Source organism: Elephantulus edwardii, unplaced genomic scaffold (assembly GCF_000299155.1).
Source record: "Elephantulus edwardii isolate Elephantulus edwardi_28Jun2011 unplaced genomic scaffold, EleEdw1.0 scaffold00026, whole genome shotgun sequence".
Classification (NCBI taxonomy): Eukaryota; Metazoa; Chordata; class Mammalia; order Macroscelidea; family Macroscelididae; genus Elephantulus; species Elephantulus edwardii.
The window spans coordinates 16,604,453-16,631,678 of record NW_006399776.1 but is presented as its reverse complement, the minus strand read 5'-3'; the positions used below and the strand labels follow the sequence as shown (position 1 = coordinate 16,631,678).

The 27,226-nt window shown below is 41.3% G+C and overlaps 1 protein-coding gene across 2 annotated transcripts in view; it reads right to left on the bottom strand.

The window, feature by feature from the left end:
* The window catches only part of RYR3 (ryanodine receptor 3), a 753,100-nt gene that overhangs the window by 360,972 nt on the left and 364,902 nt on the right, over positions 1-27,226 (bottom strand). For both annotated transcript variants that reach the window (XM_006883055.1, XM_006883056.1), the window contains exons 12-16: positions 23,459-23,580; positions 14,270-14,438; positions 12,760-12,895; positions 9,785-9,880; positions 6,752-6,870 (exon numbers count right to left, since the gene is read on the bottom strand). In XM_006883055.1, coding sequence (XP_006883117.1) covers positions 6,752-6,870; positions 9,785-9,880; positions 12,760-12,895; positions 14,270-14,438; positions 23,459-23,580 — 642 coding nt within the window. The remainder of the gene's footprint in view (positions 1-6,751; positions 6,871-9,784; positions 9,881-12,759; positions 12,896-14,269; positions 14,439-23,458; positions 23,581-27,226) is intronic.

Genomic DNA, 27,226 nt, shown 5'->3' with positions numbered 1-27,226 from the left:
AGCCTTAAATCTCTACGCAAATGTATTCAAAATGTCTCACCTGCTTCCCTCCTCCTACCTGAAGTGGGAGCAAATCTGAATGAGCCCAGATGGTTGGAGAGCCTCCAGAGATTAGTCTTCCAGCTGTCTCGACTTTTCTCCATTTTCTAGGAGCTGGAAAGTGAGGACAGTCCCTGGCCTCTTCTCTGCCTTGTCTCTCTGCATGACATCCTATTTCAGACTTTGTATTCTTCCCTTAGCAGAGCAAGCTGTGCCCAGCCAGGCAGCACTCTCCCCTCTCCCTCCTGTAAATGGCATTCCTTAAATAATAGCCTTGATGTGACAGGCTCCACAGGCAGCAAGGTTGGCAGCCTGCATTTCAGTCTTACAAAGTAGCCACTGAAGAGTCAATATGTAGTGAGTTGGGATGGCTTCAGGTTGTTGATGGTCTTTGTATCCATAATTCTCACAAACCAATTTTCTACCTGCCTCCCTGAATGTCAATTTCGTTCCAGATAAATACAGAGCACATTTATGCGACAAGCAGAAAAGGGTCCCAAAGGCAGCTTTATGGAGGACTTTCACCATTACTGTTCCATGAAACATATCAACTGTGGAAACTCACAAGCCAGAGGATAATTTCTCATCCTAAGAAAAGAGCCATAGCTGGCCAGGAAATTAAATACTTTTCATCTGGCCTATCAAACATTTTCATATGGTGTGCCTTGGAGTGATAGCTGCAGGAGTCCAGCTGTCATAGACAGAGGGAAAGCAGAGCTTAATCCACCTACAATGGGAACGAGGATGAGAAGAAAGGCTCTGTAAAAAAGCACACGACCTGACAGAGCAGTGACTCACCTATAAATAAATGATGCCACAAGGAACCATGGTGACATTGTTTAGGCTTTGTTTCAGAAGGCATTCTTTAAGTAAAGCTGGAGAAGAGGGGGAAAACTGCCATTTCCAAAGAAGTTTCAATGCACTCTTTTAAAAAGCAAAGTCAGTATCCACGGAGTCCTTTCACCCTGGAGGCCAAGCAGGCACTGAGCTTGGAGGTCACCTGGACTTAATGACTCTTCCATGCCCTCTGGAAAGCGTGGTTGGCTGTGGCAGGCACTGCTACGTAGTCATCAGTCCCTTTTATCTCCTGAACATATGGGGAAGAAATATTTTCCTTCTTTCCTGGAAATATGTGGGACCTCAGTATTGAGTTTGAGCCAGGGGAAAATGGGGGGGGAGGTGATGATATATTTTAAGACTTGGTTCTAAAAATCTCGCATGCAGTACTCTATGAGGGAGCTCTGGAGGTAGAGTCCAAAGGGAGGTGCACCCCCGAACCAAAGACTGCTCCTCTCTGGTGGTCTGAATACACCAGGTCTCAGAAAAAGAAAGATGCGCAAACTCCTCCCATGTGATTTACAGCCTCCAAAATTCCTCTGTAGCGTCCTCTATGAGTTGGTTCCAACTTGAACACAGTTGTGTTTTGAGGGAGTATTCCATTCCCTTTCTCTTTTCCCAAGTGGATACAGAAATCCAACAAAGGACAAGTCCACGGGGAAGCAGACCACCTGGGGCTTGCTCAAGCCCCTTTCCTGGACTTACAGAATGAAAATCTACATCTTAGCACGATTCAAAAGTAACTGGAAACACAGTAATACCTGTGAAAGTACCCTTTCTACCCCAGAGGATGTTGGAGTCTGTATCTCTGGATGACTACAATGAAGTGGGTCCACTAAAGGCCTGTGACTACGATGTCAGGGAAAAAAAAATAAGCCTTCATTGCACCAAAATGAGAATTTAGGTTAATTAATATCTGCCTTAATCAATACATTAGTCCAATATGAGAATTTCCCTCTGCCATTTTGAAAGTTTATTTGTTTCTGGTTATAACCTTTTTCATAACACGGTATTTCATTAAAATCTTGTTTTGCTTTGATCTCTACAAGTCTCTACCCTAATCACAGGCTATGTGGGGATTGTTCTTTAAAGCAGTATTACATACTCCTGGGAACACCGTTTGGTTGTACATTTTGTCCTCGGCTTTTATCTGTAACAACTGTCTGGTGGCCTAGTGGGTAAGTAGTTGTGCTACAAATCCAGAGAGTTTGAATCCGTAGTTGCTCTGTGGGAGAATATGGGCAATCTCCTCCCCCATGCAATTCACAGCCTCTGAAAACCCATGGGAGGGTCAGCTGTGAGTTGGTTTAAGCAGGATAACAGTGAGTTGTTTTGAATTATAAAAACAAATGAAAACCTTAACTGCATTCACTCTAAGGGTTTTATTAATGCTGTTGTTTTACATCAAGTTCTATATTTGAGAAATTAGTGTTTTCCAGTCCCTGAAGAATGCTTTGACACTTGCAATGGGTGGGAATGCTTCTATTTTGCTTGGCTCCCTGGAAACTCAAGCCAATTTTGTGAGCTATTGTCAACAACATTACAGACACATGAAGAAATGCTCAAGATCACTGGCAATAAGAGAGATGCAAATCAAAACAGAATGAGATACCATCCCACTCCAATAACAGTGGCAAAATTTAACAGGACAGCAAGTAATAGGTGTTGGAGAAGATGTGGCAAGAAAGGAACTCTTACACATTGTTGGTGGGATTGTAAAATGGTTCAACCACTTGGAAAGGCAGTTTGGTGCTTCCTCAAAACATAGAAATTCCTTATGTCCCAGATATTCCACTGCTTGGAATATATATACCCCAAGAATATGAAGACTGAGGTTCAAATGAAGACTTGTACACCAAAGTTCATAGCAGAGTTATTCATCATTGCAAGAACATGGAAACAGCTCATATGTCAAACCAAAATGGAATGGATTGAAAAATTATGGTACATTCACAAGACGGAATACTACACAGCAGGAAGGAGCAATGATTTTATAAATTAATACCTACCTTGGGAGGGACTGGAGAACATTATGCTGAGTGAACTAAGCCCCATAAGGACAAATACTGCATAAAGTCATTATTGTAGAATGAGGATCTAAGGTGGGGGTGGGTGGAAGCAGAGACGTGAGGATAGGGGTCTTAATCACAGATTAAGATAGATTGTTGTACAGTTTGATGGGGGTGTGTGAAGGAAATGAGAAAGATCTGGTGTAAAAAAAATGTATTCAAACTTTCAAAATAAATCAGTATAAAATAAAAGTGGGAAAAAAAACCCCAACCCACAACAACAAACACCACATCTATTGCAGTCAATAAGCTTGGTTACTAACTGAAAGGCTGGCAATTTGAACGTACTGCACAGGCTCTTCAGAAGAAAGGGTTGGAAATTTAGGTAACACCTAAGGGGCCCCAGGAGCTGGAGCCAACCAGGTTTTGTTATTATATGTAACATAATTATATTGTAACAACGTGATCTGCATTCAAACTGTTTTTATTTCTGAAGCTAATCCATGTACCACTGGTGATAACTTGAGGCCAGATTTATTTTACAATAAACTCTCTAATGGAATAATCTCCAAGGCAAGATCTGAGCAAACCAATCTCCTCCCCAAATCTATCAGAAAACACAAGGAAACCATCCTTCTGGAGAACCTGTATGTTACACGATCATTCTACTTCAAGTTTTACTTTCTCATTGCCTTCAAATCAGAGCCAACTCATACTTCATCCTCCAGTGGGTTTCTGAAGCTAAAAACTACCCAAAAGGAAATTATCCATTTTCCTCCCAAGGGGCCGCTGGTGGATTCAAACCCGCAGAGAGAGGTGGCCTTTGGCTTAGCAATGCAACTCTCTCTATTGCGTGCCACTAGAGCTCCCAGAACTTGCCCCGTGTTGCCATATTTTCTGAATTGGCTCTAAGAAAACTAAAGACTACTCTGTTGGTATCTTCAGACAATAGCATCAGATCAGGTATTGATTTCAAACAAAGCAGTTCATCTAAGTAGGTCTCAGTTTTCTTAACTGTGGAATGGGCCAAAGGCTAACTACCACAGGATATCTATTAAACCCCTCTTGGCTTTGCCTAAAATAAGCCATAACAGAGGTAGTTATTGGCTAAGGGCAGTATGTGGTATCTTACAGAAGCCTCAGCAGAAACCTGGTGAATGCTGGTTTCTTGTCAAAGGGTTCTTCTGACACAGGCATGTGGCTCTAAACTTGTGTCATATGTTACTCATGTGCTTGCCAATTCTTCTTCTATTTTGCAGATGGGGGGAATATGTGGGAATGGAAAGAAGCTGAACTGAGCTGAGTTTCACCTCCGCTATTGATTTACCACATCTGGGAAAACAAGTGGAGACCCCACATATTTACATCTGTCCATTGCCAAGGGAATTTACAGGTGCAGTGGCAGGGAAGTCTGAGGATACAGTCCTTAGGAAGGTACACTTCTAACCCAAAGACCAAGCCTCTGTGGCGATTCAAATGGCCAGCTGGGCTCCCAGAGAGAAAGATGGGCAACCTCCTCTGTGCAATGTACAGCTTCAGCAATCCAGGAGGGGGGCAGTTAGTTGCCTGAGATTTGATGATAATGAGTTTGAGCTCTGAAGGATGTTGGCACCTAACAATTTGGAGAGGAACTTTTTCTGCCTCCTAAAGATAATCTGATTATCCAGTGGCATCTAGGCTCATTTTCCTAGACTCCTTAAAGATACATCTTAAATAAACAAGAGCCATAGTTGATTCAGAGCAGCTAGGACCAGTGTGATCCAGCCGAGTCCCTTCCACTCTCCAGGAGCACAGCTGCCAGCCCTCCCATGCAGTCATGCCTTCTGCTCTTGAAATAGACCCCTTCTGACCTTGAATTCCCTACCCCGCCAGTTATTAGCCTGTGCAGTTGTCTCTATGTGTGAGCAGATACTGAAGAGTCAGGATAAAGTTTCTCATACTTGAAAAGACTCTCCATAGGTCACTGTACCTAGAGATAGAATTTCTTAAAAATATAATTGTTAGAACTTTAAAATAAATTATGTAAAATGCTACCTTTAGTAAGTGGAAGTAACACTGTTTCTGCTTAATAGATGAAATAATTGAAGGGCATCAGAGAGTTGGACAATGACTAGGGAGGATTGAAGGAGAATTGACGCCTTTGAGCTGTGTTGCTGGAGAAGAGTATTGAACGTTGCGTGGACTGCCAAGAAAACAAACAGATTCATCCTAGAGAGGGTTAAACCAGGCTGCTCCTTGGAGGCAAGGATTCTGGGGCTTCGCCTGACATACTTTGGACATGTAAGGAGAGACAGTCTTTAGAGAGGGACATCATGCTTGGTAGAGTAGAGGGACAGCGCAGGAGGGGAAGACCCTCTATGAGGTGGATTGATTCAGTGACTGGGGTAATCGGGATGGGTGTATCAGAGGCAATGAGATTGGCACGGGATAGAGCACGGTTTAGGGCTGTTGTTCATAGGGTCACTATGAGTCGCAAACGACTCGACAGCACATAACAACAACAACAAGTCACCAAATTACTATGCAAAAAAAGAGGTGGACAGCTTCAGTCCTTTTGCTTGCTTGTGCATATATGAACTGACTTGACCTGGTTTGGTTCTCGGTAAATGTGACATTATTTAGCAATATGCCATGTTCCTAAGACTTTCTATGTTAAAATCTGATTTCTATTCCATTTTAAAATCAGATTACTATCTATTCTATATAGATCGGTATCTGCAGTTTCACAGCTAAACTCTCAGACATTCTTATTCTAGGATGGGCACCATCCCTGTGCAGATGGCCTTTAAAAGAGCCTAGGTGAATGATTCATGTAGTGACCTGTCTGTTAAGGATTAACAATTATGATCAGGATTTGGGGCAACAATCCCAGTTTTCTTACTGTGCTGGATTCACTGGTATTCAGAGTACAAGGAAAGTAAACTTTGGTTTCGGGTTTCATCAGAATCACTAGATTAAGATTATTGTTGTTTTGTGCCATCAGGTGGGAACCAGCAGGTTGTCAGGGTCTGTAAATAACATGGGAAGAGACTGATCATCATTATTCTGAGGAGCATCTAGTACATTCTGATGAGACAGACTATGGGAAAAGGTCTGACAATCTACCACCAAAACTTAGCCAGAGGAAAACCTTATGGCTCATAACAAAATTTTGTGTCACATAGTGTTGGAAAATAACCTCCTAAGCAACAATGACTCAAGTACACCCACAATCACTAGAGTGGAATGTGACCCAGCAGCACTTTCTTCTGTTATACATAGGATCACCATGAATGAGAGTCAACTTGATGGCACTTAAAACAGCTTAAGTAGCTGGATGGAAGCTCAGGGAGACCTTTCTAAGAGTCCGTATAATTGCCAAGCTTATGCTGAGTGAGATATCTCAGTCACAAAAGGACAAATATTACATAGGGGCACTGTTGTAAAACGGGACTGACATGAGGGTTGAGGGAAGACAGAGAAGGAGGGGATGAATGATCGATACTGCATGAAACAAATGAGGGAGAGAACTGTTTAAAAGGAATATATGATTGGATGAGTCCAGAATGAAGTCTACACAGTGGAGTGGACTTGGGGGGAGGGATTGCATAATAATGAAAGAGGTTTTCTTTTACTTTTCAAGGAGAAGAGTGAATTGGGGAGAGGGGATGGAAAGGGAGAAAAGTGTAACAATGAATAACTGGAAACCCTGTCTCTGTAAACTTTCACTAAAATAAATTTTTTTTTTAAAAGAGTGGGCTTTTAGGCAAGAAAGGGCTTTTGCAAACCCTAGTTTCCTGAGGCATTTATTTAAGCCAAGAAAGAGAGTAGCAGACACTCTCTCAGACTCACACAATCGTAGCTGTGGTTCATCATCCCATACTCACTTTATAATTCCTCCCGTGTTTATCCAGCAGCGAAATGATAGACTTGATGTGGCCTTCCGCTATCAGATTTAAGGCTTCTGGACTCTCAATCAAGATGCAGTGTAAAACTTCCAAGATTCCTGCACGAATGCCACACAAGTCATTTAGACATTAAGTAACCTGCAGAAGTCATCATAATTCAGAAACCTGAGAACACAAAGGCCATCCTGTGGGAACTGATACATCAACAATTCCTTGAATCTATTAAATATTTCCCGACTGAAGATGCAGTCATCTCTGGTGAACTTCAGCTGCCCCCTGGGGGCCAACCAGTCTGCAATTGAGGAGGAAGTTTAATTTAGAACTAACTTCATCTCATTCCTTCGGAACGAAATCCTTCTAATGTCACAATATAGAGAAGAAGCTATAAATGATATTCTTAATTTGATCAGACCAAGCAACATTTAAAGTTGAATGGAGAAGCAGATAATACAGTTTGCAGAAAATTTAAAGTCACTCAAGTAATTTAGAAAATATTCCAGGGAACAACCTTATCAATTATTCTATTTTAGATGCATTGGTATATCAAATAAAACTTTAAGTTATCTAAAGACTTTATTGTTTTGCCACCTCTTTTCGGTACACTGGAATATTTACTGTTAAGTGAAACTTGTCACTCCTGGGGTCCAGCATATTCGTGGGTAATCCAGGATGAAGGCCCAAAGGGATCATTCCTTTGTCTTTTCTATGTTAAAGTCCCTGTTGTTAGGAGTTAACACATTGCTGCAAATGATGGCCAAAAAAAGTGTTTCTAAGCACAGTCTTCCTGTGACACTAATGTGTCAAATGCGTTAATGGTTGTCTACCCAATGCAGACAGAGAGTGGGGTGGAGCTCCCCTATTAAAACAAGCTTGGAAGGAGGAGAGGCATCCACTTCCGTAATAGCTTGCCTCTGGAAACCCTATGAACCGGGAGAGAGGATGAAAGGCACCCAAGCATTGAGGACTCTCCTTCACAGGGTCGTCGCCTGCGACTCAACAGCACTTAACAACAACAACAACAAACAACAATAAGCATAGTTGTCAACTTAAGTGTGCAGCAGCGTGTTAAATAGATATTAAATAATTTGGGGCAAAAGCACAGGGAAGAAGACTTAAGGGTAAAGTCATAAAGTGCCTTGCAGTTTCAGCTGGACCTTGCCAAGCAAGCTATTAGAACACAACCTGAGTACATATTAGATAAAAAGTAAACAAGAGGGCAAAGGCTATTCCAATCAGAGCCAGGAGAGGCATGTCTTTACTTATAAGGGGGACGCTCTTATCTTGGAAGGCTGACATGCAGTAAATATTCCCAAAGACACTTAACATTTTAAGCATGTGAGACTCTGTGACCTCATGGACCACAGACCTGAGTGGGAACCTCCAGCAACACTATCATTGATTCAAACACCACTCAGTTGCTTTGCATAAAGCATGTCCCAGGAGGAAGAAGACTATGTAAGTCCACAATCCCAGAAGCCCAGCATCATTCCCATTCCATTTCTTTCCTCTCTTTGGTAAGTAACCTGTTACCCTCTCTGAAATGCACTTTCCCATCTGTAATAAATTAACTTTACTATTAGGGACCTCTCCAAAGTGCTGAAGAGCAGTGGTGTCTCTCTGGAGACTAAGGTGCATCTGATACAGGCCATAGTCTTCGCAATCACCTGTTACGCATCAGAGAGTTGGACAATGACCAAGGAGGATAGAAGGAGAACTGATGCCTTTGAGCTGTGGTGCTGGAGAAGAGTACTGAGAATACCATGGACTGCTAGGAAAACAAATAGATTTGTCCTGGAGAGGGTTAAACCGGGTGGCTCCTTGGAGGCAAGGATTTCTGAGGCTCCGTCTAACTTACTTCGGACATGTAGTGAGGAGAGACCGGTCCTTGGAGAGGGACATCATGCTTGGGAGGGTGGAGGGATGGCGCAGGAGAGGAAGGCCCTCTATGAGGTGGATTGATTCAGTGACTGGGATAATTGGGATGGGAGTGTCAGAGACAGTGCGATTGGCACAGGACAGAGCGGAGTTTAGGGCTGTTGTACATAGGGTTACTATGAGTCGCAGGCGACTCGATGGCACATAACAACAACAACAACAACAACAACAACAACAACAACATTATTTCCACTTAGCACCACGCCTTCTTGGAAAGTTCCAAGTCCCTAAGTTTAGCAGCCATTCAAGTCTCTGGGGCTATAAACCGAGCAGCAGTTCTCTTAAGCAGTGACATTACTGTACACTCCATGGTGACTCTGTGGCAGCACTGGCCTTTCCATTGTGTCCCACCCAGCTCAATTCTTTGTCTAGGCATGAGAGACCGAAGCCAGAACACTCACCACCACACACTAACATCTGGAGCTGAAACCTGAGAGTGCTACCTTTGTGATTTATGTTGAATTTGGTAACACTGTCACATCTGGAACATGAGAAAAGGATAAAAATCATCCGGTGTCCCAAGAGGAGCCCACAGCTGGCATGTCCACTCAGCTGAGCTTTTCAGGGTAGTCACTCACCACTGATGACCATACTTTTGGTTACAACTCTCTGAGAATCAAGGAGGATCTAGATAGGATGTGAGGAATGATTTGCGGACTGAGTGAGGAACATCACTTCTGTCCAGACCTTGGTCATCTTTCAATACTGCTTCTACCCAAAACAGAAGTGCAACGCAGAGCCCAGAAATCCAGAGAGTAAGAGTTCAAGCAGCAGTTAGAGAACCTCGAGTGTCACGGAGTAGGGGTGAGAAGGCTTGAAGGGGGGTGATTACAGGGATAAGCAAAAGTGAAGAGGAAAAGTTTCAAAGTCCACAGAAAAGGAAGGATGTTTTTAACCCAGGTTAGAGATGTTAAATTATGTTGAAGGGGTAGCAGGGGGCTTTAAGTTTTTATTACTTTTTGTTGACATTAAGTATTTGAATATAATTTGCAATCCTGTGGAAAAGAATGGCTAAAAAAAAAATGCATGTTGTTTTCTTTCTCACCGCAAGGGTAAAGAAAATACTTCATCTCATACCTGAGGAAGATTCTAGTCTGTCCAGTTTACTGATTAGCCAATCAAGGTTGTTGGAGAATTGAGCACAATTGTTTCTGTTTCCTCGAATGAGAGCAGCTGAAAAGAAGGAAATATCTGATTATGTAGGTTAAAGGGCACAGTAAAGAGCCTAAGAACTGGGGAAGCTGTGAAATATTTGTGTAAATTAAGCCATTTAGACATTGTGTAATACTTGTGTAAATACTTCCCTTACTTAGCAACCAAAATGAATTGAATGGCAATCTTCCTCTCCCTACTTCTATATTTAGAGAAGTAAAAATCCAACACTCTCTCACTCACTGAACAAATATTTCTAGAGAATCTGTTCTATCCCAGGCACCCATGGAGTTGCTGGGGGCAGCAGAATGGGGAAGAAGACTCACGGATGGATTCCCTACTTCATGAAACAGATTTGAACTGACAGAGGAGGGGAAAAATCCAAACCCCAAAAAACCTCATAAATTGCTGCAGATGGTGATAAGCAGGAAATAAGTACTGACTTAGCACCTGGTTCACTCAACTTTTTGTAGTGTTTTCATAAATCTTACTTAAAATGTGCTATATTTCAATGTTCAAAGCATCCAAATGAACTCAAGGAAAAAGGTCAGATAGGGTGGTATTAATAAGTTCAGAATTCTCTATATATGTAACAGTTATACAACTATATAAAACAAAATTATGTCAATTATTTCTTCAGCCTGCTAGTTACTAGACATCCAAATTCTGTTTCCTGTCATTAGTCATGTAAAGTAGTTTAATTGGTCTGTTTATCAGGAGAGGAAATGCATCTATCCTAGATCCTGGTGAGGCTGGTTCTCCAGTCATATATAAATTATATCTTAACCTGCCTGTTTACCAGGAAGAGAACTGTGCCCTTCCTGAATTACTGATACTTAAATGTGAACTGTTCTTTTCAGATGTAGAAGTTACTTTTTTTACTAACAAAAGTGCATTGTTAAATGATCTAGTGCTTCACCCTAGTATAAAACCCCATGACCACTCCCAGACAGGGAGGCAGTCTTGGAGGTGACTCACTGTCTCCCAGATCTGGTAATAAAGTGCTTTATGGATACTGCAATCCGTTCGTCTTATTGGCAATTGGCTATGGAAAGAAGCCCTTGCGTTTAGTAAACAGGTTGGTTAATCTAATAAAATAAATGAAACATCTAACTCCAAACCTAAATCCTATCCGCAGGCAGATGATCTACCCACTGTTGTCAAACTGCTTCTCATTCATAGTCTCAAAGAGACCCACTATCAGGTTTCCAAAGTTGTAAATCTTTTCTCAGAAGACACTGCCTATCCTTCTCTCTAGAGTGATTGACAGATTTGAACTGGTGACCTTTCCGTTATCAGTCTGATCAATACCTTACACGCTACACTACTGCTCTTTCACTACATGACAATGGTTCTCAAAGTGTGGTTCTTGGACCAAGAAAATCCACATAGCCCGAGAATGTGTTAAAAATGCAAATTACTGGGTGGCATCTCACTATCTACCAGAACAGAAATGCCAGGAATGGGGACTCATCATTTGTGTTTTAAGAATCCACCCAGTTATTAATACTGCCAAGGGAGGGAGAGAACATACGGTCATTAAATTTTCACCAACTTAGGCCAAGTAACCTTCCCTAGAGCAAAAGAGGAGATAGTACTCTGGAACAAGTCTATATAAATTGATTGACCCCAATTAGCTTGTCCTTCCCATTGTCAGTGGTCAGGGACTGGGCAGGAGGCTGGGAAGCTGGGATAATGAAAGGTCTTCTCGCAGGCCTGCTTTCCTTTTCAACAGTCAATGGAGGGCAAGTTCAGCCTAGGATCCTAATGGGTTTCCAAAGGGGACTACAGGTGCTGGCTGCTGTTATATGCCATTGAGTCCGAACCAACTCATAACTAACACTTTTCAGAGGCTGTAAATTACACTTGAGGATACTGTCCCCTTTCTCCACCGGAGCAGCTGATGGATTTGAACTGTCTGCCTCTGGATTGGTCACACAACTCCTCTAGGCCACCAGAGCTCCCTCGAAGGGTGAGTAAGCAGCCTCAAACCTTCGAAAAGTTACAAGCCTCTCTTTCTATGAGTTTTTTCACCAGTAAAACAAGGAGAATAGGAGAATCTATTGCTGAGGATTAAAAAGAGATGTTAAGCTGCTTGACAGGTTAGCATCCAATGAATATTCGTGATAATGGTAATAATCACCACTGAGTATGAGCCTTATCGCTAGAAAATAGAGCTGGAAGAGATTTTACAAGGTCACACAGTGCAACGGCAATCAACATAATCCTCTCCTTATCATTGGAGGAGGACTCCGGCTGATTTCTCAAGACTGTTCTCTAGCTTATTCTAGCTAGTACTGTTCCCTCATTTTAAATAAACAGCAACAGTAGCTCAGGGAGCTTTAGGAACTGTCCCTGAGCACACAGGTGGTTATAGCAAAGTGATCTCCAACCGCTTCCACCCACTGCTAACTGGTCTTTGGCTCCACGTGTGGAAAGAAGTACAAATATTTACTTCTTGTTGTTCTTATTCTATACCATCGAGTCAGAACCGACTCATGGCTGATTCTCCGGCAGCTTTTCAGAGGCAGTGTAATCACATACCTTTGGGTTGACAGTGCCCACTCTTTACTACTAAGGCATCAGAGTTCCCAACAAATGGTTACTAGTTAGCAGAACTGCTGATTTGAAGCAAAGGGTTGATACAAGGGCTCCAAAGCAACCTTTAGGGGTGAGGCCTTGGAGTCAGTTATCATGTACAAAAAGTACAGGGTCAGTTATGGAGAGGAAGCTCCCCAAAGACATGACTGACATGGAGGCAACAACAATGGTGTAAGCAGAGCAAACATTGTGAGGGTGGGCAGGGTTTCCCTCCGTTGTGCACTGGGATGGCACCTAACAGTATCACTCCCACCCACACTAAGGAATTGTCCCAGAAAGGGCTCTGGGCATGTACTTACCCAGCAACTTGTACAGGAGGTTCAGAATTTCCTTCCAGGCCATGCCACTCTCTTCCCTTGCAATCCCTGCAAAGTGGGCCACGCTATTGTAGATATTTAAGCGATCAATGCAATTCAACACCAGAGCCAACATCCCCTGAAAAATTGGAAAATGTCAAAGTTCCTGCTTAAAAAGGGTCTCTTTAGCTATCACCTCCCCACCCCCACCAGCATTCACCTCTGAACACTGATAATGCCAATATGCAAATAAGAATCCAAGCTGCCCGCTGAATTTTGTTATTTTTCTCTTAAAAAAACAAAGTATGCCTTCTCATGCCTCAGAGTCTGTCTGAAATAGTAACCATTTTAGGGGTGAGTCAGCAATCTCTTCTGACGGGGTTGGCCCCACGTGTCTAGCTCAATACAAGGACATATTAAGGAAGAAGGAGCTTGAATGAGACAAAAGCTGCATTTTGTCTGGTGTGAGATGTTTCTGACTCACCCGGTAACAGCACTGGATATGGTTCCTATATTTCCTTCACATTTCAAATCAGCTCAATTTAAAGAAATTTCATTAAAATGCAGAAAATAGTCATACTTGCTTTCCTCCTCCCAGAAAAGGAGGGTGCAATTTAAAGACAACACAAATAAAAGATGATTTCCAAGACCTTTCCCAGCTAATTCACAATCTTCAGCCACTCAGCAACCACTTCCCTGTTTAGCTGTTGTTCAGAGTGGCAGGAAGATAGTTCATGGAATTTTTGTAGTCTCAAAGACATAGACAATGTCCCCCATGCCAGAGTCTGCTCAGATGAGAATGAGCCGGACTAGTTTTATGCCCCATCTGCCCTATTAATGATGGAAATGCTTAGGCGATAAGCTCTGTCCCCATGTATTGGTGTTGAGAGCAAGGCACAGAATTTGACATCAATGTCAAATCAACACATTCAAGTGCAGGAAAAAACTGACTTATCTGTAGTTGCAAAGGGCCATGGGCAGAGCAATGAGTAGGACACAGGTCCCTTCAAGACTGACTGTGTCTTCTATTTCTGAGCTCCACCTCCAGTGACTTAAAAGCTCAAGGTCTAGCAAAAGATTCCAGCATCTTCTGTATCATAAAATACCAGCTTCTCAGGCATTTCTGATGAGATGAAGACTAGTCATTTCTTCCCTCAACCCGGCTTCCTAAGTGATTTTGATGTCTCCCAAAATTTGAGAACCACAGTCAACGTTATGCTCTAATAGCTGAGATTTATTGAAAATGGATTTTGGATAAAACACACAGCAGTGAAGCCTTCAAATATAATTTGGTTTGAAAGTGCCAACCAATGCAAATATGACCTTAGGAGGCTGACAGAAAAGGTCAGCTTCCAATTTATCCTTTTCTTCCACTTCTCTCTTCTCCCCAGCCCCCCCCCCCAATTCTTTAGCTCTTTCATAAACATGTGATGCACCGAGACAAAGCTAAATTGCAGTCACAGGGACATGACTCTATTTTAGTTCTATTCTCCACTGCAACCCCCAAACCTACCTCTTCCTTAAAAAGATTCTGTCTGTTTTTGAGTGAGCGGAGCTTGTTTTGTTTGTCTTCATGCTGCATCTCCTCCTCTGGGGGCTGGAAGTAGGCAATCAAGTCCTGTAGGGTCTGGAGGACTTCTTCTATGGGCAGGGTGATGGGGGCAGCTGTGCGGTTGTTGCCACTAAAAAATATGAGATCATCATGTCTCAGGTATGGGGCCTCCATCAGGGGCCCTAGTGAGCTTCCTATGTCCTGGTTTCTATGTGCCCCACCACGGTAACAAAGAATGGCTTCCAGAAGTAGTTGCTGTGTGAATGGTTATAATGCAAAATCGGCCAACCAACAGAACCATATAAGAGAATAACCAAAAGAATTTTATTTAAAGCAATTTTATAAATACAGGGAAATTACTCCGTTTAGCTCACCTATTTCCAAGCAACTTCTAACCTAATACTATTAAAATTGCTGTGATATTTCAGCACCTCACACCAAACAAGTCCTCTCTAAATGTCCAATGAGGATTTCTATTTTGATGTTCTTCAAGGACTCTGGTGGCCTAGGGGTTAAAAAACCTCTGCTGCAATCCTGAAAGCACTGGTTTGAATCCACCAGCTGCTCTGTGGAAGAAGGCTGGGCCATCTCCTCCCATATGATTGATTGCCTCTGAAAACCCACAGCAGGGACAGCTATGGGTCTCTGACCCAATAGTACACAACACCAAGGACAAAATTATAACTGTGATTAAGACAGTAACTTAACTGCCCACTCATTAACATGCTTACTTTTTAAAAATAGTGACCTTTTGAATTAAAAAAAAAAACAACCCTCAAGTTCTCTGCTGTTAAGTAAAAAAAGACTCCTAACTAACCCGCAAGCAGGTATTCTGAAATTGTAAATCACAGAAGACTGCCTTTCTCCTGAACTGCCAGAGATTTGAACTGGATTTGAACTGCCAGAGAGATGCCACCTTTGGGTCAGCAGTGCAACTTCCTATGGATTAGGGCAGCTTCTGTTTGGCATGTGCCATTGAGTCAGAACCGACCCTCCACTGACTCTCCAGTGGGTTTTCCGTGGCAGTTAGCACCATGGGAGGAGCACACCCATCCTTTCCACACAGAAAAGCTGGCGGATTTGGCCTGCATGCTCCTGGACCCGCAGCACAGCTTCTCACCACTAGGACACCGGTTGTTGTTATGTACCATCGAGTCGCCTGTGACTCATAGCAGCCCTATGTACAACAGCTCTAAACTCTGTCCTATCCTGTGTCAATCGCACCATCTCTGACACACCTACCCCCATTACTCCAGTCACTGAATCTTAATCCCCAGTTCTTTTCACTTGTCACCCCTGTCTGGAATAGAATAAATACAAGGGTAAGCATTTCTATGATTAGATTTTATTCTTTCTATCTATCTCCTTGTCTCCATCTCTACTTTTATTTTGCTGTATTTTTTTTCCTCTTAAAGTAAACTTGTAACAAAGTGCAAGATGTGCTGGCTATTGATCAAAAGGCTGAAGGTTCAAATTCAGTGACTACTCTGTAGAGAAAGATGAGCAAAGTCTCCTTTCATAAATATTTACAGCTATGAGGTCACTCAATGTGAGGTCTTCCTAAGTCAGAACCCATGAGATAGCAGTAGATTTGGGGTTTTCCATTTAGTTGAGGTGAAGTAATATCTCAATATGCCTTTTGATTTGCATGCTTTGAAAGATGGAGCGTCAACAAGAAAGAGTAAGAGCTCCAGCAAGATGGATTGACAGTGACCAAAGCAAGGGGCTCAGGCATGTCAGAGGTGACTCGGATGGCACAGGATAGGACTGGTCTGCTATTCATAGGGTGCAATAAGTATTTGATAGCACCAAACCACCACCATGGCATTGAGCATCTTTACATATGCTCTTTGCTTACTATATACAGTCCTCCTTGGAGAAATCATTCCAGAATTCACCCATCTCACAGTCAGTTCGGTGGAGTTGAAATCAACTCAAAGCTGGCCCTCCAAAGGGTTTTCAGAGATGAGATTGTCCCTCTTTCTAGTGAGGAGCTGGTGGATTCAAACCACTTGCCTCTCAGTTGGCTGTGAAACTCCTTATCACTAGGCTATTTGCTACTGGAACGTCACTAAGTTAATTACTTATCTAATGAAATAGAAATGCAATGTAAATGTTGTTAGGTGCTGTGGAGTCACGTATAACTCATAGTGACTCTATGAACAACAGATCTGAACCTGTTCTATCCTGTGCCATCTGCATCACCTAACACTCTTGAGCCCATTGCTTTGATCACTGGGTCAATCCATCTTATCAAGAGGCGGCTTCTCTTTTGTTAAGATTCAACCTTTTAAAGTATGATGTCCCTATCCTAGAAGCAGCCTCTCCTAGCAACATGCCCACAATATGTGAGATGAAGCTTTGCCACCCTTTCCAAGGAGTATTCTGGCTGCACTTTCTCCAAGACATTAACTGTTCTTCTGGAAGTTCATGGAATATTCAGCACTCTTCTTCACACTACAGGTCAAAGGTATCGATTCTACTTCTGCCGTTTTTATTTAGTGCCCAGCTCTCAGAAGTACAGCAAATAACTGAAAAGACCATGGCTCGAATCATGCACACCTTAGTCTTCAAACTGGTATCATCACTCCTCAGTAATTTGGAGAGGTCCCTAACAACAAATGTTCCCAATACAATGTGTCTCCTGGTCTCCTGACTGCTGGTACCAAGGATATTGATTATAGATCCAAGAAAGACAAAATCACTGAAAGCTTCAATCTTTTCTCCATCTATCATGATGTTTCTTTTAAGTCCACTGGTGAGAATTTTTGTCTTACTGATGTTGAGATTCAATCCATATAATCCATATAGTAGGCTGTATTCTTTGACCTTCCACAACAAGTGCTTCAAGTCCTCACTTTCAGCAAGCAAGTTATCTGCATACCACAGTTTGCTGATGAGTCTTCCTCCAATTTTGATGCCACGTTCTTCTTCATAGAGTCCAGCTTCTTTTCGAGTGATTTGCTCAAAGTATAGATTGAACAGTTATGAGGAAAGGATATAACTCTGATACATATCTTTCCCAGTTTCAAATCATGCCGTGTTCCCTTGATCTGTTCAGACAACAGCCTCTTGGTCTAGGTTTCAAATGAGCATAATTAAATATTCTGGGATTCCTATTGTTACTGCCTTGGCCACTTATCTCTTTTTTTTTTTAAAGCATTCTTTTATTTTATTTTATTATTTGTGTGGGGGTGTACCGTCAAATCGGATCTGACTGGTACAGGAGAAGATTGTCCCTCCTTCCCTGGCAGAGCATCTGGTAGATTTGAACCATGAGCCTCTGGGATTGCAGTGCAGCTTCTTGCCACTAGGCCACCAGAGCTCTCCTATATCTGTGTCTTTTAAGAATCCTTTTTTATCCCTAAATATTTTCCATTCCTGGTTCATTGAATCCATGAATACTGAACTTGTAAAGCAGAGCGGCGACTTTTTGTGGAACTGTCTCATTGGGCCTTTTGCCAGCTTTAAAAAAATAGGCTTATTCTCATCTTTGTATTGTTGAATTATAAGAGGTGAGTTGAATATGTCAAACTCTTATAAGCGCTGAATTGAAACAAAGAATTGAGCTGACTATATTAATAAGGGTACAAGTTCCTTATCAGGAAATATTTGCAAATATTTTATCATATTATGGGGGATCTTTTCTTAAGTTTATATACAGAATCCTTTGACAAACTTTAATTTTGATAAAATCTTACTAATTTTTTTTCTTTTGTTGCCTTTGATTCTGGTGTTATATTTCCTTGTTTTGGCTATAAGAACTACAATCCAGGAAGACAGTTTAAAGTGTCTAGTACAAGGTCACACAAATGGATACCTATGTATTCTTCCACTATGAATTTCTAGTTTAACACGTAGGTTTTGTCCTCTTTCTATTAATTTTTGTGCATATGTGATACATAAGTGACTTTCAAGAAATATGTAAGGATTAAGAGGATTACATACCAAATAAATAAAGTCTTTCCACTCTAATATTATGATTCTAGTGGTGAATGAAAAGACTTAGGTTTGTATGCAGACACCTTTTTCTGTCTAGACCAAGACATTTGTTCTTACAGAATTTCTTTAACGAATGGTAGCAGATTCTGGATATAATGAGACATAACTCGAACTGTCATTGAGTTTGAACTGACTCATAGCTGACGCTCCAGCGGGGTTTCTCAGGCTGTAAATCACACAGGAGGAGACTGTGTATCTTTCCCTTGAAGAGCTGCTGGGAGACTGCAGTGGTCTGGGAGGCTCAGTCTTTGGTTTAGTAGCTCAACTCCTTACAGACTTTGCCAGAAAGGAGAAAATATTTTGCTTGGGGATCACAAGAAACAAGTGAATAGAGTGGGAGAATAGCAAGACAATCTTTATCACCTAATCTCCCTCTCTTCTAAATTAGAAGCAAAATGACAATCTCTACTACGTATAATCTTGCTTGGATCTGCAATTAACACCCTTAATACCAGCAGTCAGGAAATAAGAACACACACTGCACTGGGAAAATCTGCAGTTAGGGACCTCTCCAAATTACTGAAGAGTAGTTCGATTCAGATCACAGTCTTCCCAATTACTTGCTATGCATCCAGGTCAAAGTCTTCCCAATTACTTGCTATGCATCTGAGAGCTGAACAATGAGGATGACAGAAGAACTGAGGCCTTTAAGCTGTGGTATTGGAGAAGAGCACAGAACAAGAGACAGCCAAGAGAACCAACAGGTTTGTCTTGGAGAGGGTGCTTCCAGAGTGTTCTCTGGAGGCAAGAATGAGAAGGCTTCACCTCACATACTTTGTGCATGTCGCTAGGAGGGCATATTCCTTGGAGAAGGACATGATGCTGGGAAGGGTGAAGGGCCTGTGAAGAAGAAGACGACCCTCAACCAGGTGGATTGACACAGTGATTGCTGCAATGGGCTCTTGTGCGACAGGGAGTGTGAAGATGGCATGAGATAGAGCAGGGTTAAGATCTTTTGTTCATAGGGTCACCATGAGTCGTACTCGACTCAACAGCACCTAACACCACCAACAACTAGATACAAAGCAAACCAGAGCAGAGATATTATTTTTTGTCTCTTGTTCTGCTGGCCAAGTGGATAAATAATTGTACTACCAATCCAAAGGCAACCCACTGTTTCTGAGGAAGATAGATGAGCAATCTGTTCTGCAATTTATAGCCTCTTAAAACCTGCTGGAGAGCCAACTAGGAGGTGCTTCCAAGCTGATGGCAATGAGCTGAAATATTTTTAGTTTAATGTTAGACATGACCATGTGACTATGTTATAACCAAAGGAATAAAACCTAAGAGGAAGTGATGTATGTCACCTATGGAGCACAGCCTTTAAAAAGAAATTTCTTGTCCTACATGCATCCTTCTTCGCCTTCTTAGAAGACAGACCTCAACATGGTGCTAGTTAGTTACATCTGACCATACAAATGAACACAACACATTAGTACAGTCATTTGCAATTGTGGATAAATATTAGAATCACCTGGGGAAATTTAGCATCTGGATCTTACCCCCAGAGAACTAAGTGAGTGTTCAAAAGCTCCCCAGAAGATTCTAACATATGGCCAAATATATGAGTTTAATTCTGGAGCCCATAGCAAACCGATTGCTACTGGGACAAATTCTGTCTCATATGAATCCTACTGGACAGAGTAGAATTCTGACTCATATCAATCCTACTGGACAGAGTAGAACTGTCCACAGCATTTCCAGGGCTGTCCATCTGACAGAAGCAGACTGCTATCTTTCTTTCATAAAGCACCTGGTAGGTTTGCACCCACAATCCTTCTGTTAGCATTTAGCCTTGAAGGTTCCTAACTTCTGGAGAAGAGAACCTAACTTTAGGGAGCACTAGCTGTATAGTCCTTGAAGAGCTACACTGCTAACCCAAAGGCCACACTTCTCTGGCAGTTCAAACCCACCAAACGCACTTTGAAAAAAAGAGAATGAGTCCCTTCAAGTGCAATTTACAGTCTTGGAAAGCCGCTGGAAGGTCAGTCATGAGTTGGAATAGACTTACTGACAGTGAGAGGCACTGCTTAAGTTTTTGCATGTAACAGAATCACCGGGGGTGGGGAGATGATATTAAAACATTATTTTCTGACTGATACAAATTGTTAAGTACTTGGTTAAGTGAAAAGATCGGTGGTTCAAATTCGTTCAGACACACCCTGAAAGGCAGGCATGGCAACTTACCTGAGAGGAAGAGCCTTGAAACTTCTCCTCTGCACACGAGGGTGTGAGGGGGTTGTGTGTGTACCCGTAAGTTAGATTCTCCTCTGCATAGTAGGGTGTGTGTGTTTGTTTGCGTGTGTTGACCCATAAGTTAGAATCAACCTGAGGGCCGCCAATAACATCTCTGAAGTGATCTGAGTTAGTAAATTTGGGCTGAGACCTGATAGCATATTCACAAGTTCCTTCTCAAATAATGCTGACATGCCTACCGAGGAGGTCTCATGTTCATTCATTGATGGGGATAATAATTATTTTAGCACAGAGTCAACTTACACATTACCCCATAGCTGAGCAGTCAACATTTCCTGTAGCATTTTTCCCATTCCTCCTACTCTCTGCACCAACCATATTCTCCTGGGTCATTCTGAAAATGGGCTATTAACAATGTTATTTTACCTATATTCCTATTCCTACTACATTGATAATTCCTAGGATATTATGCTTTGACAAGAATGAAGTTGTGTCACAGTAGTAAGTGTTACAATAAATTCTTAGGTCTATGTGGCTAATCTGAAATGGTGTAAAACATGTACCTTTAAGAATCATGAGTGCAGGGGATGGCAACACAAGAGAGAAGAAACGTGAGCCCTGATATGAAGGCCGCCTCTTTTCCAAAACTTCCTGTTCACTCTATATAATCACTTAAAAGAAAAAGAAAAACTTACCTTGACTGTAAAAGCACTTTAGCTTACATCCTAACTAATAAACATTCTTTGGCTTACAGTGCTTCAACAACAAGAAATGTCAAGATAGAAAAGAAGAATTCATTTCATGCAAATTCACACATGCAATTTAAACCCTCTTGGCTTTAGGAAGATTTTCCTACAAGAAAAGAATGACTTGGAACACTGCACTGTTTACAACAGAATCAATTTCTCATGGTAATTGGTGGACACAATCCACATAGTCCTCTTTTGGCAGCATGGTTTAGGCTGCAGGGATTATGATCCAAGCAGACAGTTACTTTTCCCACTTAAGTCTCTGCCGTACTTGGGGGAATCTTAGCCTTCCCATACAAATCCTATTTGATCCAAGTCACAGCAACAATTCTGAATAAGGTTTTTAAATATAGCACAAAGATAGTGAATTTCTTATTCCCTGCTCTGCGCAGTATTACAAAAAGGAATGAAAGCACACCAGCTCTTTTCATTTAATTTTTATGCGAAGACTTTCATCATACCTACCTGAATCGTCAACAGGACACAGAAAGTGTTGGACAGGAAGAAAGACAACAGAAGGTCACAGATAATGTGGGAAACTAATGTTTCAACCTCAAGCTGTTGCTTGTGTTTGTTTCCTGACAATACTTGAAACACAGCCTCTAGAAGTTCTGATGGTATAGCAGGTTGAATGTAGAGGTTTTAATGGAAAGGCTGGCAGTTTCCTCCTAATCTTTCTGTTAGCGGTTGACTGATGCTGGCCTTAAGTTGAAATGGCAGTGAGTTTGGCAACTCTTGCTGTCCTAACTCACTAAAAAACCCTTCCAGTTTACTGTAATGTAAACCTTCCTTCACTTTTGAACCAAACCTGACTCAGAACAAATTCTTCATCACAATCATCTTCACTTGCTGCCTATTCTTCATCATTGAAAAGACTTGGAGCATTTTCTTGCATTAAACCTCACTGACACTGAGGGACTTTCAACTCAGGAACCCTTTGGGGCAGATTAAAATGCTCCACAGGGTTTTCAAAGCTGTACATCAGAATATTTGATTGTGCTTATGAGAAACCTATATTTGGACAAAGAGGCAGTCACCAGAACAGAGCAAGGAGATACTGCATGGTTCAAAATCAGGAAAGGTGTACACCAGGGATGTGTCCTATCTCCATACTTTTTCAATCTATATGCGGAACAGATCATTCGGGAGGATGGCTGTGTAAAGAGGGATGTGGCATCAGGATTGGAGGAAGACTCATCAACAATCTGTGTTATGCAGATGACACAACCCTGCTTGCTGAAACTGAGGAGGACCTGAAGCACTTGCTGCAGAGGGTCAAGGACTGCACAGTCTTCAATATGGATTGAAGCTAACATCAAGAAAACAAAGATTCTCACCAGCGGACCAATTGACATCATGATGATAGATGGTGTAGAGATTGAGATTATTAATGGCTTTAGTTTGCTTGGCTCCACAATCAATACTCTTGGCACCAGCAGCCAGGAAATCAAGAGACGAACTGCACTGGCAAAGTCAGGGACCTCTCCAGAGTACTGAAGAACAACGATGTCAGTCTGGAGACTAAGGTGAACCTGACACAGGCCATAGTCTTTGCAATTGCTTGCTATGCATTAGAAAGCTGAACAATGACAAGGGATGACAGAGAAGAATGAATACCTTTGCACTGTGGTGCTGGAGAAGAATACTGAATATACCATAGACTGCTAGGAAAACAATCATGTTTGATCTGGAGAAGGTAAAACCAGGAAGCTCCTTGGAGGCAAGGATTCTGAGGCTTTGTCTGACATACTTTGGGCATGTTGCAATGATGGACCAGTCCTTGGAGAGGGACATCATGCTTGGGAGGGTGGAGAGACAGAGAAAGAGTGGGAGAACCTTGATGAGATGGATTGATTCAGTGACTGGGGTCATGAGGGTGGGTGTGTCAGAGACAGTGGAGTTGGCAAAGGATAGAGGTTTCAGGAATGTTTTGTATAGAGTTGCTATGAGTTGTGAATGACTTGATGATAACAATAGCATTATCATCGTAATTGGACTAGGCTGGCCTCATCCTTCTTCCTTGGAGGTGTTGCTGAGTTCAGACTTACAATCTTTTGGTTAGAAGCTCAACAACTCTGTATCTGTTTGGAATTACTTACAAAGTTGAATTAACACAGAGATTGCTTGTATTTAGAAGATATTGGGTATTGCTGAAAAACCATACAGCACATGTACTGACACCAAAAGGAAGGAAGGGATTTACCTTACAAACTGGCTAAATAAGGCTGTTGTGTTCCTGATAATCCGAGCAGCCTGGGACTCCTCCTGCTGGCACCTCTGCAGCGTTAATCCATCATCCATGTGGCCTTCCTGATGGAGAATGACCTATACAGGGGGAAAGAGACACCAGATTCAAGTTACACATTACTCCATAGCTGAGCACTTGACAATTCCCATATCATTTCTCTCATTCCTCCTATTCTTTACACCAACCATGTTCTCCTGGAGTAATTCTGAAAATGGGATATTAACAAAGTTATTTTACCTATATTCCTATTACTACTATATGAATAATTTCTAGGATAGTATGCTTTGACAAGAATGAAATTCTGTGTCACAGAAGAGCTACAATAAATTCTTTGGGTCTACTTGGTTAATTTGAAATGCGGAAAACATACCTTGTCATCAATCTGCAATAAATCAATCTTGCCTTAAAATGAACATAAAATTTTATGCTTTGAGGTGACAGAAGCCTCAGAATCTTCCTCCAGCACATTTTGAGCCCCATTTTAACGCAATGTTGTGTCCTGTATTGTGCTTATTGATATATCCTCCTCTTTCAATAAGCTGTAAGTATTCTGAGGTTAGAGCTTATTCTTCATTGTGCTAAAATAATTATTATCTCAATGAATAAATTAATGTGAGACTTTCTGTGTCAAATACCATGGTTCTGCTTTCCATTACAGAGAAATTTTGCTGGTATTGAAGAAAAGCATAATTCTCAGAATGTTGGTCATTTTCAGCTAAATTTAGGGGAACTGATTCTAAATTATCTACATGGAACTCACACATAAGTTCCAAGAAGATGCTAGGTTGTGTATGTACAAGACAAAGTTTCTGTCATTAGGAACTTTGAAAACAATGGATATTGTACAAAAGCTCTTTGAGTTGGGGGTAGGCTTTACTTAAGCTAAAGTGTAAAAGTCTGACTACTTCTGTCCTTCCTTAAGAAGTTGTAGGTGTCTCAGTATGTTTTTCTGGTATAGTTTGATACTGGAAATTTTGTGGCATGAGGGGTTTTTTGTTTCATTTTATGGGAAAGGCAAAAGCATAGGATGCTTTAAAAATACCATGTCAATATAAAGAACACAGCTGACGTCTAAATGACTTTAATGCTTTTCTCTACTCCATTAAGAATGTAAGAAATGTGTTGTGGTTCAGAAAGATGGTCTGTTGCATCCCATGCTCCATCATGGTGATATCATGGAAACCAAGCACTGTTTGGTTTGTCAGCCATTGTATTAAAAGTGGAAGGTCAGGTAGAACTGCCCCACAAGCACCCTGCTATCCTATAATAACTAAGTAGGGATGGCATGTTATTATCTAACTTTCCTTGGATCTACTGATAGTCTTAGTTTGAGTCACCTCTGAATCAAATAATTTTTTAATTTTATAGTTCCCTATTAAAGCAACAAGCAGAGCTCTTGTGGCTTAGTTGTAAGGAGTTGCACTGCCAACCTAAAGGCACATGGTTCAAAATCCTTGGGCGAAAGAAGGGCAATCTCCACCTATGTAATTTACAGTCACTGAAAACTCACCTGAGGGTCACCTACGAGTGGGTTCCAACTCAATGCCTCATGTTTGCTCTAAAATTAACTTCAACCAGAAGGACTGACAGAGAGCCTGCTGCAAAGGGCTCTCGTGTGTCAAGAAGTGTGAGAATGGCACAGGATAAGGCAGTTGTTAAGATCTTTTGTTCATAGGGTCACTGTGGGTCATGCTCAACTTCACAGCACCTTACAACAACAACAACAACAATATTGGCAACATGGAACTCTTAACACTTCTGTTAGAATTTGAAAATAGTGCAAATAATATAGAAATAGTAAGGTGCTTCTGAAAAAGCTAGAAATAAATTGTGATCCAGCAATTCCACTCCTAGTTATATACTGAAGAGATACAATAGCAGTGGCACCAATTGACTTATTAGTCAGCAGAAAAATAAATAACTGTAGTATATATTCATGCAATAGAATAACACACAGCTGGAAAGAAGAGTGAAGAATCTGCAAAACATGACATGAATGAATCCACAGGATATTAAATAAAATCTCACACTCATTGCTGTTGAATCAAAAGTCACTCGTGGGTGACCTACAGCAGGTTTTCAGAATTTGTATAAACATTATCAAAAGGGGAAACTAATTCAATAAGTAAAACTTAACCCGGAAAAAAATACATAAATAAAACTTTTTAAGTGAAAAAAAATTAACTTCAATATACAAGTGTGTTGTGTAATATTCTAAAGTTTGGTATGTTCATGGTAATTCTTTCATTTTATCCATCATGTATTAGATATTCATTGACTCTATGTTTAGCACCATAGTTAAAACTAAGGACATCCAAGTTAAAAAAAATCTGCTAAATGCATACCTAATTTTCCCAATTCAGATAAGCAAAGTCTTTTTCTTTATGAACTTTTAAAATGAAAAATACATACATACAATAAAATGCATAATGTGAAGAATCAAGCTTGATCATTACTTTTAAAGAAGGAATTATATCTGAATAATTACTACAAGGTCAAGAGAGAAAATTACCCAGAACTCCAGAAGCCTCTCTTGTACTCCTTCCATTCAATACACCTTGACCAAAGGAGATCATTCTCCTACTGCAACCACCAGTGTGTGTAGGGTTTGTTGAAAAATTAATATAAAATGAACTTATTAAATATGCATTCTTTTTCTGGACTCCACTCAGAGAGAAACCTTTTCAATATGTTTCCTATATTTCTTAGGCTCTTTTCTATGTTTCTCATCCTTTTTGCCCTCTGAAAGTCAGTTTGGATGTTTTCTACTGATCTAAGTTTCATATTTTCATTTACTGATTCTTCTGCTGTGTCTGATCATCTATTAGTTCTCAGCTGTTAACTGCAAGGTTGTCCGTTCAATCTGGCCCTATCAAGAGTTGTTGTTGTTGTTGTTATGGGCCATCCAGTCACTTGAGACTCATAGTGACCCTATGTACAAGAGCCCTACACGCTGTTCTATCCTGTGTCAACTTCTCTGTCTCAAACACACTCATTCCCACCACTCCAGTCACAGAATCGATCCATCTCATGGAGAACCTTCCTCTCCTGCGCTGTCCCTCCACTCTCCCAAACATGATGTCCCTCTCCAAGGACCAGTCCCTCCTTGCAACATGCCCAAAGTATGTCAGACGAGAGTACAGTCTAGAAAACCCTAGAGGGAAATCTACTGTTAAATTGAGTTGCTGTGAGTCAAGATCCATGGGACAGCTCTCAAGATCCATGGGACAGCTCTCAACAACAACACTACATATTTAAGACCTTTTACTGTATTTTTCAATCTTAGAATTTCTGCTTTGCTTTGTTTTAAAAACCACATTCTATACCTCTTGTTGTTGTAAAATTCTCCATGTTTTTCTTTGATTTTATTGATGAAATGAATCATGCTAACTTTAAAGACCTTCTCAAATCAATTTTAGTGTCTGGATCATTGGGACATCTTTTCCCACAGTATTTTCCTCTTGGATTTCGCAGAGCTCTGGTGGCGTAGTCCATAGTTGTGATGCTCAGCTAACGACTACATCTCTCTTGTGATTCTAAACTACACGCAGCTCCTTGGGAGAAAAATGGGCAACATCCTCCCCTGAAATTTACTGTCTCTGAACCTGAAAGCAGGTCAGTTATGAGTTGGCTCTGACTCGGCAGCCAAGAATTCTTCCTTGGCTTTGTTTTTTTGTACGTACGTATTTATTCACTTTGCTTAGTGATTTACGGAAGCACTGA